This window comes from Priapulus caudatus, unplaced genomic scaffold (genome assembly GCF_000485595.1).
Source record: "Priapulus caudatus unplaced genomic scaffold, Priapulus_caudatus-5.0.1 Scaffold177, whole genome shotgun sequence".
NCBI classification, from domain to species: domain Eukaryota; kingdom Metazoa; phylum Priapulida; class Priapulimorpha; order Priapulimorphida; family Priapulidae; genus Priapulus; species Priapulus caudatus.
In genome coordinates, this window is record NW_014577238.1 from 111,700 (window position 1) to 126,858 (window position 15,159).

The 15,159-nt window shown below is 41.8% G+C and overlaps 2 protein-coding genes across 4 annotated transcripts in view; one reads left to right on the forward strand and one right to left on the reverse strand.

Annotated features, from left to right (window-relative positions):
• Positions 1 to 7,984, reverse strand: part of LOC106806759 (E3 ubiquitin-protein ligase RNF180-like) — a 13,647-nt gene extending 5,663 nt beyond the window's left edge. The window contains exons 1-3 of one of the 3 annotated variants that reach the window (XM_014808819.1): positions 7,867 to 7,984; positions 2,044 to 2,279; positions 1,464 to 1,925 (exon numbers count right to left, since the gene is read on the reverse strand). In XM_014808819.1, the coding sequence (XP_014664305.1) occupies positions 1,464 to 1,925; positions 2,044 to 2,256 (675 nt within the window). In that variant the 5' untranslated portion in view covers positions 2,257 to 2,279; positions 7,867 to 7,984. Of the gene's footprint in view, positions 1 to 1,463; positions 1,926 to 2,043; positions 2,280 to 7,830 lie in introns of all 3 variants that reach the window. The other 2 variants (XM_014808817.1, XM_014808818.1) reach the window with 2 other exon arrangements.
• A 289-nt stretch (positions 7,985 to 8,273) lies between these two features.
• LOC106806758 (26S protease regulatory subunit 6B) lies at positions 8,274 to 14,124 on the forward strand. Its single transcript, XM_014808816.1, has 10 exons — positions 8,274 to 8,390; positions 9,108 to 9,203; positions 9,710 to 9,896; positions 10,291 to 10,437; positions 10,913 to 11,116; positions 11,444 to 11,611; positions 11,777 to 11,853; positions 12,129 to 12,259; positions 12,566 to 12,659; positions 13,424 to 14,124. The coding sequence occupies exons 1-10, from the start codon at positions 8,358 to 8,360 to the stop codon at positions 13,535 to 13,537; spliced, it is 1,251 nt and encodes a 416-aa protein (XP_014664302.1). The 5' UTR covers positions 8,274 to 8,357; the 3' UTR covers positions 13,538 to 14,124.
• The last annotated feature ends 1,035 nt before the right edge of the window (positions 14,125 to 15,159 follow it).

The following is a 15,159-nucleotide window of genomic DNA, read 5'->3' on the forward strand; positions in this document are numbered from 1 at the left end:
AATAAAATAGTACAAATGGCTCTTCCTATCTTGCCAAGTGGACGAGTTTGAAAGAAAGGCATTTACTCATACTACATAGTGTGGGTTTACAACTTTTTCTGCTTTGATTTTGCAAATCATTTACAGATACCCTTTCACAAATACCTATATAGCATAAGAATTGGTGAGAACGGTGTTTCATCTACACACACACACACACACACGCACGCACGCACGCACCGACACACACACACACACACACACGCACACGCACGCACGCACAGAGGGACAGCCAGGATTTTGCGATGACGAGGACTGACGGGAATCGAAACCCTGGCGACACCTAGTGGCGAGTTTAGTTTATAATAATATTATTTACCATTTTAAAACTTGTATGGTATAGAAAAGAGAAGAGACGCACGCACGCACGCACGTTCGCTCGCTCGCACACACACAAACACACACACACACACACACACACACAAGTCACATATACTATCACCCTTCACGATCAGTTTCATTATAGTATTTCACAGACTACTGACAGTATAGGGAAAGGTTTGCAATACATTTATAAAACACGCTAAAGTACATGCCAGAGCTCGAACACTATCTACCTTCTCACGACAATTCTGCTGTAGCACCAAGTAGATGTCAGAGCTTCAAGACTCAACCACCTTCTACAGAAAGCCCTACACTGCGGCACCAACCCTATACCATACCACTAACGTTACCCAGCTTCTAATGAACCCAAAAGCTGGGTTGGGCACCTTTAGTAATAGGTTCCAAATCGTTCAAATCCCCTAAATAAAGAATCGATAGCATGATAAAGGAATCGATGCCAGACCCTAGAGCAATAAATGGCTGCCTTTAACTGTGTTATGTATGCATGTGAAATCCAGACAGCTCGATTACTTTGAAACAACTGATGCAATTAAGTGCTTGAGTACAGACCATACTTCCACCACCGGCTAACTTATAATAAACATTTGGTTGGGTCGGTTGTTACAGGAGGGTAGGGATGATACTTGCATGTATATTGCAGTATTTGTAATTGACAGTTTTGTACCTGGCTCGGACACGCAGCACATGATAACAGTTCGGCACAGAGGACATGCGACTGTAGCAGAGGTACGGCTATACCGGGTGAGCCCTCTGAGACAACCTTCACAGAAGATATGACCACATGGCCTCACAGACATTGCATGATGATACAGCTCCCAGCAAATTGCACATGTCAGATGACAACGGTCTGCCTCACTATCGCTGCAGCAACGTTGATTTTGTACGCACTCCTCTCTCGGTTTCACATCCACGGTTTCTCTTCTAATCTCGGCTGTTTCCATATTGGCTAAACATTCCCTTCCCAGCAACTCAACTCCACTTCTTGTGTTACACATTGCTGCATTACTCGGGGCAATCTCACAACAAGACGGATCAGGTGCATCGACGGTATTTGCACTCCCTCCCCATGTATCACTTACAGTGTTTTCATCCATGGTGACTCTAGGAGAGATGCTTTCTGTGTCTGCATGAGGAGATGTCTGATAACACGTGACACTAGAGAGGTTCCTTTGAGAAAGTGAACCTGCACTTTCACTTGCAGCAACACTTGAGTGTAGTACTGGTTCAGTCTCCAGACCAGCAACATGACTGGCTGTATTTTCAATCGAAACACATTCAGGTTGGCTGACAAGATTCGTTAGCATGCCAACACCAACATCAGCACCAGACTCCTTAGCTTCGGTACATGTGTAGGATCGGGTGGGTGTCACCACTGAGCTCTGCAATGGGCGTGGAACATGGTGGTCGACCTTACTCTTGTTAATCTGAATTCCTGGGAGAACATACTGCAGACACCCACATTTGCTTCCAGTGATGAAATCAAAGAGGCCAATCCTAGCTCGGCACTTGGGACAATGTATTCGTCCCTTGGACCATTCTCCCTGGAATAAAAAAAATCAAGTACACAACCTTAGTTTAAAGATTCTACTTAACACATTCATACATCGAGACAAAGTTCACACAATATTAATAACGAATTTACCTCCACCATTTACGTACCTCGTCTATCTGCGCTGTCAGCCACTCAGGCAGCTTATCAGAATCCAAGAAGAGTAATCCTGCCAGTGGATCAGGGTTGCTTGTGTCGAGTGCACAAGAGCTGACCTCCTTAGCCAGCTCCCCATGAGAATCAACAATGCAGCTTGAAAGGCACAGCATCTGCCGACATCGCCGGCACTTATAGCTTGTGGTAGTAGCATGAGCAGCCGCCATATTACAATTATGTGAGGGAAAACCTGCAAGAACCCAATTTTTTTAGTTTAATAGATGCACCTATAAACCATGTTTTGTAGGTAAAACGGGTGCAACGGTATAACTGTGTAAGAGTTTACGTACTCTTGATGTGATAGAACATAAGATTTTCATGAGATTCTAAGATAATTATTTTTTACAAGGGCGTGTGTTATTATAACTTTCTAGTGCCACAACTGAACAGTGGAGCAAAGATTGTAATTTGTAACTAGAGGTAATTATGCTGGATATACCAAAAAAGGCATATGGTAACATCCAACACTATTTACACAACTCCTGTACTGGGCTAACATTTCTTGGAAGAAAAATATTGAGTTTGATTATGGGGTGCAAGTGGTATCGAGTGGGCACAGCATAAGCTTTAAATCCATCTACTTTTTTACTGGACAGTCCACGCACGCAGGAAGCGTCCGAGGAGTACACTAATTCCGGTCGCATGCGTGTGATTGTGCAGAAAATGGAGTGAATAAAAAGTGGAAAATGTTAACGTGCCCTGCAGTTTCCCAGAGATCCAGGTCTCTCTGGACCATCCACTCATAGAAGAGTGTACGTAGCACACAGTGCTGGGTGGCGTGGCACCGTTACAGCTGCCCAGCCAACAAAGGGTCGCTTCCATGGGTGGCCTGATAGGGAGGTAACCTGAGCTTTTTGCTGACACAGACACCCACTGAACTTCTCTGCTGTAAGTTGGAGTGGTAGCAACTCCAGCAGTCAGCTTCAGGTTAAATATCTAACTTATGATAACTCTGAGCAGTTCTTTGTACTTCCACGCTGTTGCTAACTATAAACACACTATTGCTAATCATGTATTTTCATGTCAACAAGCATTTTTCAGATTTGATAAGGAAGAAATTCAAATAAGGCAGCCATTTCTGTTAGTGTTAGAATTATTCTTGATATTTTACACACTCAGCACACTGGCATGGTGTTCGAGCATGTGCAGTAATGTAAGTCAAAGTACGGAGTTTGCCAACTTCCAAAAATAACTCCTTTCTAAATTATCTGATTATAACATAAATGCATAGCTAATAAAAGTGTGCAATGATTTGGAATATGTATAGGTGAGGGCAGCGCTACGTCACAGATCAGTAGTCACGTGACCACCAGCAGAACGCCGGTGAAAACAACACGATCGCGTCACTGGCGCCCATAGATTACTGCATAACGATACAAATTATCCGTCACTTGGTTTAGAAGTTTTAATAAGTTTTTTAATGAAATTTCTTCTAATATGCCTTACGAGTATATAGATAGCCTTTCTGTAGCTATAATTATGACATTATGTAAGATACATATATGCACTGCAAATATAAAATATTTTAAGCTATTCTTATTTGTTTGCTTTGCATTAGTACGCACGCACACTCACACGCACTCGCACACGCACATGCACACGCACAGGCACACACACGCACACACAACGACACACAAACACGCACGCGCGCACACGCAAGCGCGCACACGCACGCGCGCACACGCACGCACGCACGCATACACACAGACGCACACACACGCACACGCACTCACACACACAGTGACACACTCACACGCACACACGCACGCACACGCACAGTGACACACTCAGCAGCACACTCAACACGCACACGCACACACAACGGACACACGAAACACGCACGCACGATGCACGCACGCACACACACACATGATGGCATGCACACGCACATTCACTCGCACAACAGCAGTGACACACTCACACGCACGCACGCACCACGCAGCTTATAAAAGGTAGTATCTACCTGTGCACGAAATGATCAGAACAAATAGTGGAGAATTTTCGGACTCCAGTGCCGTCCACTTTACATTTACTCATTTACGTCATTTGACATTTAAGTGGTGCCTCATAGGGTCTTGTCCACCAGGGTACTGCTGGAACGTACCCTGCGTAACATATTGAATCATTATGTAGGTTAGGGTTAGGGTTAGCGGTTAGGGAGTAGCGTCATAGGGCAACTCCTAGACTTCGTAGTGCGAGTAGGCGAGGTACGTCCGCGCCAATTAGATAGTTACCAGGCGTACGTTCCGGCAGTACCCTGGCGGACATAGATCCTCTCCAGCTTAAGTGGCATCACGCCACGTTATTGTCTTATCACGCCTCTCTGGACTCTGTTATGTCATTGTTGGCCAGCTCAAAAAATTCTTATTCTTATCTGTGCAATATTATATGATTGTGGAGCAACCCGCCATACTAGCTACACAAGTTTTTGGCATATATGCAAGGAACAATTAAATATGCCTTTGGGGGGTGTGTTAGCGAAATGGCGGTATTGCGTGTGTAAGCTCACGGGAGACAGGCTGTTTGTTTTCACCGGCCACAGCTGGTTGCTAGATTAAGAAAGTCCCGGATGTGGCAAAGTTCCCGTATGTCCGCCCGCACCTATTGACACTATTGTAATTGGTACGGACTACTGGTAGTGGTAGTGGTAGTTATATTAAGGACGTGGATATTCGTCCGAGCATCGGACACCTGTTTGTATGCGCTATTCGTCCGAGCAGTTGTTGCGCATGCGCTGTTCACATTGCAGTGCTCGACACAGCCGGTCGCCCGGTCGCCAATGGCGACCAAAACCTCTGCTGGGCGACTAAAAAATACCAAAAACAAAATATTACAGGCCCAAAATAAAATATTTGGGCGAGTACAATTTCTGTTCGGCGTTAACACAGCGCAAAACAAGTGCTCAGATTTCGATTTATCGCAACACTCGGCGGACACGGCTTTCCTAGTCTTCCTATGTAATATATAATACGCTTTAGTACGCGATCGATCGAAAACTGCCGCCGCGTCAAAAGCGCCGCGATCAAAGCCGCCGCGGCACGCCTGACCTTGGGGCTCGTTTTATGAAGTAGCCGCGGAGGCTCTGCGACTGTTTCACGTGGTATGCTAGGGGCACACTAGCTCTAGCCCGCGTACAGTTGCCGCAGGCGTACATAGCCTGCAGCAACTGTACGCGGGCTATAGTACTAGAGCTATAGAGGCACACGAGCGTATTTTTTCGCCCGATCGCGACGATTAAAATCGCCAGCGAATTTATACGCCCGATCCCGAAAGGGCACACGTAGCGAATTTGAGAGCGTACGCGTACGCCACTCGACGGATCACATGATATCAACAACACGTCCGATTAATTTATTCGCTCCACAAAATACGCCGGACACGGGCAGACGAGCGAATTTCCAGCGGATCGATCCGCCGGCATAAATAATCGGCCGAAAATATCTAACATTTTTTATACGGGCGATTCGTACGGGCGTACGAAATCGTCGTCGACGTGAACGCGGGCACACGGGCGAATTTTTCGAGCGATTTTAAAATGCGCCGCGATCGGGCAAAAAAATACGCTCGTGTGCCCCTCATACTACGTAGGAAACTGTAGGTCAGAACTGTTTCACTTCTCGCCAACGACGTTCTGTTTATAATACATAACCATAAAAAGGTGGTGTCGCGAGCTGCCCTTTTCGATGACCTTTGAAAACGATAAAAAATAATCATAAATGTCGCGCGATCGCGCCCTGGCCTCTAGGGTGTTAGGAGTATTTTATATCGTGCGCGCGAAGGGAGGATTTTCGCGACAACTTTTGGGCGTAGCCAAATAAAGCGTGCGTTGGCGCTCTGTTTTATAATACATATGTTCATTATGTACGTATTAAACAGGCCCCCTGAACCCCTGACAGGCATCGCCCTGGACCTGACCGGCCTGCGGCCCCTGGACCCCGGCTGAAAACACAAATTGTCATTCCCATCCCTGCATGGCTATCTGATTGGATAAAATCGAGCTAGCTCCGACAGCTCAACCAATCGAAATGCTGGTAGTACCGACATGCGGATTATAGTCACGGTTAATTACCGTTAGCAACGAGGCTGAAGCCGAAAGAAAGAAAAATCATGGCGGACGCGTGGAGTTTTTTTAAAAGAGCGTCGTCATCAGCCGAGAAAAACTTATGGTTCAAATTTTCTTTATTCAGGTAAAGAAGGCCACCGGCCCATATCACAGATAGGGGCCTACAATACATACAAGTTGCTGGCGCCACACCTATACAAATACTGCATACTGTATCATATTAATATGTGTCGTTATGGTTATGATTTATATTTTAACCGAAAAAATGCCAATGCGAAAAATTGGGCTACCACTTTTCATTTTGCGGCCAGTAGAAATAAATTTCTGGCTGGCCCAAAAAAAAAATTTTGGCCAGCCTTCGGCTGGCCGAGTGTCAAGCACTGCATTGTATTACATAAATGTAATATAATGCTATTTTGGGGAGGCGCATACTACCGAACCATGCCTAATCTCTAACCCTACCACTAATCCTACACACAACCCTAACCCTAACACTAACTATAAACCGACTCGGTTCGCTTATATACGCGAGTGATAGGAGCAAACACTATCTATGGTGTATAACTACATACGCAACACATCAGGAGCTAATAATTACAAATTTGTCATTATTAGCTCCTGAAACGCATGTATCAAGGGGCGTCACAGCCATAGGGCTGCTGTAGCAAAACGCTACGGGGACCCAGCCTAAAGGGCAAAAAAACATAAATCTAAAGAGTAAATAGCATTTTAGAGCGTCTAGATATAAAAATTGTGAGGGGGGCGAGACCCCCAGACCACCCTTTACACTTCCTACCTCGGCACTCATGCCGTGCGCCTGCGGCATGCTACATGAACAGCGCATGCGCCGCAACAACTGCCTCGACGAATAGCGCATACGAACAGGTGTCCGATGCTGGTCCACGTCCTTATATTGGTACAAGTAGCGTTTACACACCCATGTCGTGAGTTTGGTTAGGGTTAGGGTTAGGGGTTAGCGGTTAGCGGTTTAAACCTCGCCGGGTTGTCAAAATAGGAATGGGGCCTTATATTAATAGGCTGTTGCTCCTGCCGACGGTACCGTCGCGAATTTTTTCTCTTCAACTCACGGTAGTGATGCCAGCGCCATCTATCGGCGAATAATAAAATACCGTTGCTTTTGGTACGATATTAATATATACGCATATCCGATATACGAGACCCAACTAACCCTAACCCTAACCCTAACCCTAACCCTAACCCTAACCCTAACCCTAACCCTAACACAACCCCTAACCCTAACTCTATTAAATTATAAAATTTAATTTTTAATTGTTGCTAAAAATTAATTGTTGTTATTAAAATGTTGTAAAATAAATAATGTTAATATTTGCGTTAATTGGAAAAAAAATGTTAACAGATAAAGATAGAAAAATACAGAAAACAGGAAAATAATTAGAAAACGGATGGGGTTCGGATCCCGCGGACCATTCATACTTGGGGCCAAGCGCCGCTATACCCGTTGCGCTGCTGCCACATATTGAAATTAAAATTTTGGATGTGCTATGTATATCGCAAGGAAAACAAGCTCAACAATCAAGGCGTCAGTACCGTCAGTACCGTGAGTTGAGAAAGAAAAATAATCGCGACGGTACCGTCGCAGGAGCAACAGCCATATTAATAATGACTCTAAGTGAGTAATGTGTAGTGAGTGCCTTACTCGCCTGACTAAGCTGGCAGAAGCGTGTGAAACCACCTGGTATATTGTTTTTTTTAAACCACAAGGGTACAATCCTACTCCTAGTTAGAAGTATTGAAGTAATGTTGATTGAAGTAGAACAGCACTGTCACTATCACTGCTTAGGGCGCAGCCATGATTATTTCGTCATCGCATCCGGTAATAGCGAAATGTAGAGGTAGTAATAAGTTAGGATAGCACTAGATAATATTGAATGTAGTCAAATATTAGAGTAAAATGCACTGTTACAATTTTTTATTTATTTTACTTACACGTATTTACATAATTTTCCATTATTATTATACTGCGCACATTGTAACGCTGTGAATGTTGAATATGATATCATCCGCTTTCTATATACTAGACTGATACCCGTCCCTTCTCACAAAGTCGATATAGGCCTATATCGAGCTTGTAAGAAAGGACGGGTACCAGTCTAGCTACCTACCAGCCCGCATATTGACGCCACCATAGGACGCCACTGTCTTCCGTAAGCGGCCTATATCAAAATGGAAGAAATAGGTATCACAGTTGGAGACAAGGTTTGTTGTTGTACTACATCTAAACATTATCTTCATTGGGACGTGTCATTCTCTCTATAGTTCGACAATAGAGCAAAGACTAATTTAAAAGCGTGTTATTGATTGGCTTGCTAGAAATTTGCATAATCGTCTGGTTCTTCTGAAGCCGACGGAAATTTGCCATGTCATTAGGCTAGCTCTACTCTATACTTAGATACAATAATCATAATGTAACCCAAACCCAAGAGGATAGGGTTACAAAGCCTCCCTATCCTTTTGTGCGGAGGAATGCCCGAGTGAATCACTCGGGCCGGTTTGCTGGTGCGTTTTCAGAGACTAGAACTTCCAAACTGGGTTTATTCTCAACACGAACCTTTCTCCGCTCAACTTTTTCGAATTTTTATACTGTTTTGGACTTTATTTCGTCGAAGTACACGTTCGACACTCGCGGCATCTACCGCTCAACCGATTCTACTGCTCTATCGCTCGCCGAAAGCTGGTGCTAAAATTTGGCTCGGGCCTGGTCCGACGTTGTCAATGGGACCAAATTGGCTCGTGCCAAATTGGCACGGCCCGAAAAACCGTCTGTGTGAACGCTCGGCTCGAGCCAAATCTGGCGAGGGCCTAATTAGGCTCGGGCCAAAAACGTCCGTGTGAATGCGCCAATAGGGTACTAATAATCATATTATTATTAAACAATGAAAGTTTCAGTGTATTTTGGAATTTCTGCCATTTCAGGAAGAAACTCCCACTAGCCCTGAAACGAAACAGACACCACCACCTGCACTTGGTGTTGATCTCCCGGATGGAGATGATCTTTACACAAAGTACAAGGTACGGTACCATAATTACTAAATTTAACATTTTACTTTCCTTCATATTTCTTGACTTAAGAAACCGCTCACGTACATGACGGACACCAAATTTTGACCTTCCCAAATGCCGAAATTGGTTTCATGCACACCATCGTAACCAGTGTCTTTCAATATACAATGCAAGTATGCCAGCCATTGCCATCATCGCCTCAAAAATTAGCCCTGTGTCTGACCTGGCTTGACCAAGTATGTAATCTATATATAGCATGTGCCACAACACTGAATATTTATATCAAGAAAACTTAATACATCGGTTGCTAGATAGCGTGACAAACGCCTCTTTATGAAGGTTATAATTTGGCATCCGCCACGCTGTGGCATGAAACAATATTTGTGGCAAGCCTCACAATATATACATATGATGATCACCTCATTCACATGTAGAAACACATAACTATTGCATAATGTATGGCTACACGATGTTGAAATTCTTGATATAATAATGCTATTTCACACTATATATAGAAATTGCAAAGGCAGCTGGAGTTCCTCGGTGTTCAAGAGGAATACATTAAGGATGAACTAAGGAACTTGAGGAAGGAGTTCCTCCATGCTCAAGAGGAGGTGAAACGTATACAGAGTGTTCCTCTAGTGATCGGGCAGTTTCTTGAAGCTGTTGATCAGAACACAGCAATAGTTGGTTCAACCACAGGTACCATACTACTCCTCTGTTTAAAAACTCATTTACCTTCCTTCTCATTTACTAATATATTTCCATACCACAATTATAGTTTGTACGGTACTTAACATTTTGAAGTAAAAGTGGGTTAATGTTAAACAGTATAAATTAGTAATGTTTCTGTGAAAATTAGTGTTTAATAATCTTATATCTTGAGATAATTAACACTGTTCTTGTGTAATCATAATTTTCCATGAAGTAGGAGGCTAGGAGCTCAAGTAGATAGATTTAGATAGTTTTGTTTATATCACTCCATTATATACCCTTTTATCACTGTACTGTATGTGCAGAGGATAGCCTTTCAGATTTCCATACATCCATTCACATCTAAATGAGTTATATGTGAGCTGTTTTTATATATCGATAGGCTCCAACTACTATGTCCGGATTCTGTCGACTATAGACAGAGAACTGCTGAAGCCAAGTGCCAGTGTGGCATTACACAAGCACAGCAATGCATTAGTTGATGTGTTGCCCCCTGAAGCTGACAGCAGCATCTCCATGCTGGGTGCTGGTAAGTACCAACAGTTACCTATGCCCAGACTCTGCTATTAAATTGATAACAAATGTAGTTCAGAATATGCTTTTGTGCAGCATACCTTCACCCATATGCACGCAGAAACACCCACATGCCTGCACACACGCAGGTGTGCACACATGCACGTATGCTTAGACAGGAACCCACACACGGACACACCCGCGCAGACATGCACACGCACGTGCAATGTCTCTTCCCCCGGCAGAACGGAAACATTCCCATTCTGCCTGAGGAAGGGATGGTGCTCCTCAAAAGGTCGCTCCATGCAATAAATTTGTGACATTATTCTACTTTAATGTTATGAATCCATTGGTGTCTGTGCACTTTTCTCAAATATGTACACATACATAAATCTATACTGGAGCGAATAATAATAGATTCTATATAATAATCTATTATTATTCACTCCTGGTATATATGTATACACACATTACATTACTTTGTCTGTTAGATGAGAAGCCAGATGTAGGTTATGCGGACATTGGAGGGCTTGACATCCAGAAGCAGGAGATGAAGGAAGCCGTGGAGTTGCCGCTCACTCACTTTGAGTTGTACAAACAGATCGGCATTGATCCGCCGCGTGGCGTGCTGATGTTTGGCCCGCCCGGGTGCGGCAAGACCATGCTGGCAAAGGCTGTCGCACATCACACGACTGGTAATCATAAATCACAACATTTCACACAATAAGGTTGATGATTATATATTTATGTTTATATATATATATATATATACTTATATATATATTATAAGCATATAAATATATTATCATCAACCTTGAATTTATCGTGTGAACTATATATGTATATATGTGTATATATATATATTAGTGGTCCGCACGTTATTAGGCCTCGGATAAACAACTTGTTCTATTAAAAAAAATTCTTATGTATAATATATATATATATATTCTTTCAAGCATATTTGATTGTGAGAATGTTTTGTTGTTTGTTTTTTATGCTTATGTCATGCTTTGTCATTTCAGCTGCATTCATCCGCGTTGTGGGGTCCGAGTTTGTGCAGAAGTATTTAGGTGAAGGGCCCCGAATGGTTAGAGACGTATTCAGGCTTGCCAAGGAGAATGCACCAGCGATCATATTCATAGACGAGATTGACGCAATAGCCACAAAGAGATTTGATGCCCAGACAGGAGGTAAAATCACTCGGCATTTAGAAAGTTAACTCTCTCACTCATTAAGAAACTTGTAGGTATCCAAATGCACAACCTTTACTATTATTTAGTGTTAGTTGTAGCTAACGTGGCTTTCGTTCAATCAATCACTAATGTCTGATCACTGGTGCCAAAACCATTTTTTAGCTGACAGAGAAGTACAACGAATCTTGCTTGAGCTGCTCAATCAGATGGATGGATTCGATCAGACTGTCAATGTAAAGGTTAGTCATCTTATCTTATCTTTGGAAAGTATGACGGAATATTATGTCAGGTACTATCATGTCGTGTATTGATATTTGCTTGGGTTGTGAAATATATACTATAAGAAATGAACTAATGCAATATGATGTTGGAGGACAATTTAGTGTATAGGAAAGCATGAAATAAGATCTGTGAAGACCCAGTTAACACAGATGTGTGATATTACAGTTTAAAATGCAGTATTCTCTGTGTAATCCTAGATAATCCTGTTGACATGTTAAACATCCTCACACAGGTAATAATGGCAACCAACAGACATGACACCCTAGATCCAGCGCTGCTAAGACCAGGGAGGCTGGACAGAAAGATAGAGTTCCCCATGCCCGATCGCAGACAGAAACGACTCATCTTCTCCACAATTACCAGGTATGGCTGTCATCAGATTAGGCAGTAGTACGCGAGGCAGCGTTAGCAGCGTGTCATTTCTAATAGCGCGAGTAACAGGAGTACCACGTTGTAAGAAACATCGTAAAGTTCAAGGTAATGTTAATGCTAAGGTAACACGTACGACTAATGTTACTGTTATGGGAATAGCGTTGACAGAAATGCATCACAGCTATGGGAAAACTGACACTAACAAGAATTTGGTATTGGCCTAGTAGTATCACGTTCGGTTGTGAAACTATGTCATTAAGGTCTTGTTGATACTGAATATACTTTGTTTGTTTACAGTAAGATGAATCTGAGTGAAGAAGTAGACCTGGAAGATTATGTTGCTAGGCCTGATAAAATCTCTGGTGCAGACATCAACGCCATCTGTCAGGAGGTAAGAAAACTATTATAACAGAAATTTATAATAGTATCTACAAGCAAACGTTAAATCTGTGATAACCCTTTAAAATTGATAGACCTCGCAACAAAAGGCATATATAGACCTACTGTGAGCATACTTGCAGTGTGCAAACATCACGAAATGTTCTCATTGAGCCAGAAATGTGCTCCGAAGTTGACTATTTTGAAAACATTCGTCTGACGCCAGTTATTTGAACGAAGTGCCAGATAACGCAAAATAGTATCCATACACCATAGCGCAAATAGTTCCTGGAACTATATTTGTTTCCTGGTTGCATAAGTAATATAGATAACTATATATGATTTAAACAAATTTCACAATTTTGTACTGAATAAACATCGAATAACGAATTATAACTTGTTTTATCATAGAAAGGAACGGTTAATGAATCAAGTAGATCGTTGTGGTCATCACTGTGATGCTACGTTCGTAAGAGAAGTAATTTCGTTTGGATTTTGAGAAGAATGTTATGAAAGTCACAATACAAATGAGTTGTAGTGAATTTTTGCAACATATGCAAGCTCACAGTAGGTATATATATGCATTTAGCTGCGAGGTCGATCAACTTTAAAGACTCGGGTAAAGAAAATTACGAGTCGTGGTGATTTTCAAAGTTCTTTTTGTTCTTTTTAGTTAATCTTGTTACTGTTACTAATGCATTGTCATTACAACAGAAATGTATTCATTTGTATCTTCTTTATGCTCTACTCTGAATGTGTCATTTTTATTCCATTTAGGCTGGTATGCAAGCTGTTAGAGAGAACAGATATGTAGTCCTCGCTAAAGATTTTGAGAAGGGCTACAAAAGCCAGATCAAGAAAAACGAATTTGACCATGAATTCTATAAGTAAGCGATCACGAGATCATCTGCTTGGGAAAAATCGACTGAAATCTGAGATAAAATCTGACCATCTTACTTCTAGGATGTGCGAGGACTGTGTCAACCCACGAATATTTATATACAGGTTTATATGTTGTCCAGCTTGTTTAATGATTTTCCAAACTGCATGTGATGTGAGTATGAGAAGCAGAGTGTGACTCAGAAACGTGGTTACTATCTTGTGTGTAGCTATCTCTAATGTAATCCTCAGAGAAGGTTATCCTCATAGTTCATCACTCTTAGTTATGTAACTTAAGTTTAGTGTTCTAGGATAAGCCAATAATGAAAATATAGGATATTTTGGCACTCTATGTTTGATTGAAACCATCTACTTGAGATTTGAATTACCCTTATTACATTCTGACACGTAGGTAACTTGTGAGGTTTTGAAATCTTCTATATAAAAATGAAAATATAAAGCGCCACCCAGCCAGCATATGCCTGAGACTTACGTGTATGGGAACCTCCGACTAGTTTTGCAAGGATATAATGCTAAGGCAAAATGGATGTGTGTACTGTATATAACAAAAAGTAATAAAATAAGTTCAATGAATGATAGTTTTGCATGTTTCAAAATTTTTATATCAAAATGTTGAAGTGTTATTTTTTAAGTTGTGGCTTTTTCATGTTCAACTTATTAATCAATATTTTGAAACTGAAAAAAATGCCATTCAATCAAGGGTTAGGATTAAAGGGTCATAATGACGTACCTCCTAGCCACTTGATGGGACAAAAATATAGGAAATATAGGTTATCCTTCAAAATATAGGAGAAATATAAGAATTTTGAGCAATTGAGCAGAAGCTGTGCACACATTAACCATACAACCTTGGTTCCTGGAAGAGAAGTTGAAACAATTCGGAGATACTCACAGTCTGCAGGAATGGGATATTGACTTTTCAAAGAAATGCACATGACCTGTATAACTTCATAAGAACAACTCCACTCCGAATGCTTCGTGTAATCCAGGTCCACCTAAAATTTATTACAAAAACACCAATAATGAGTAACACAAACAGATAAACGACGACATACATGAATTTATAATAAAGCCCCAGCACAACAGTAAGTTACATGCGTATTCATGATATATACATGGTGATTTTGAAAGAATTTACATACAAAAGATTGTATAGGTGAAACTGAAGAGAACAAGAACCGACAACTGATGGCAGTCACTATAGCCGTTTGAGAAGAAGTTGTTGTTTTGCACTAAACAAATGCTGTACAAGACAAGACAAACTAATTTTCAGCATTCACAACAGGAAAGGTAAATATGCATGCAGAGTAAAGTTTTAATCTACACACCTTACGGCAAACCATGCACAGATGAATTGGCTTGACAAGAACAAGCAGAAAAAGAACTGAAAAAGAACTTATTCTATTATATACAATGAAAGTCAGGGTCATAAAACTGTTGACAGATAATTGAATAGACGGCCAACATAAAAAATACATTGGAAGCAAAGTACGAACCACGCAATCTCATCACCTGTTATTACCTCTGCCAAGGGGTTAGCAGGAGGTTATGTTTTCACCGGCGTGTGTTTGACTGTTTGTTGGTTTGTGTACAGCCTAACTGAAAAAGTTACG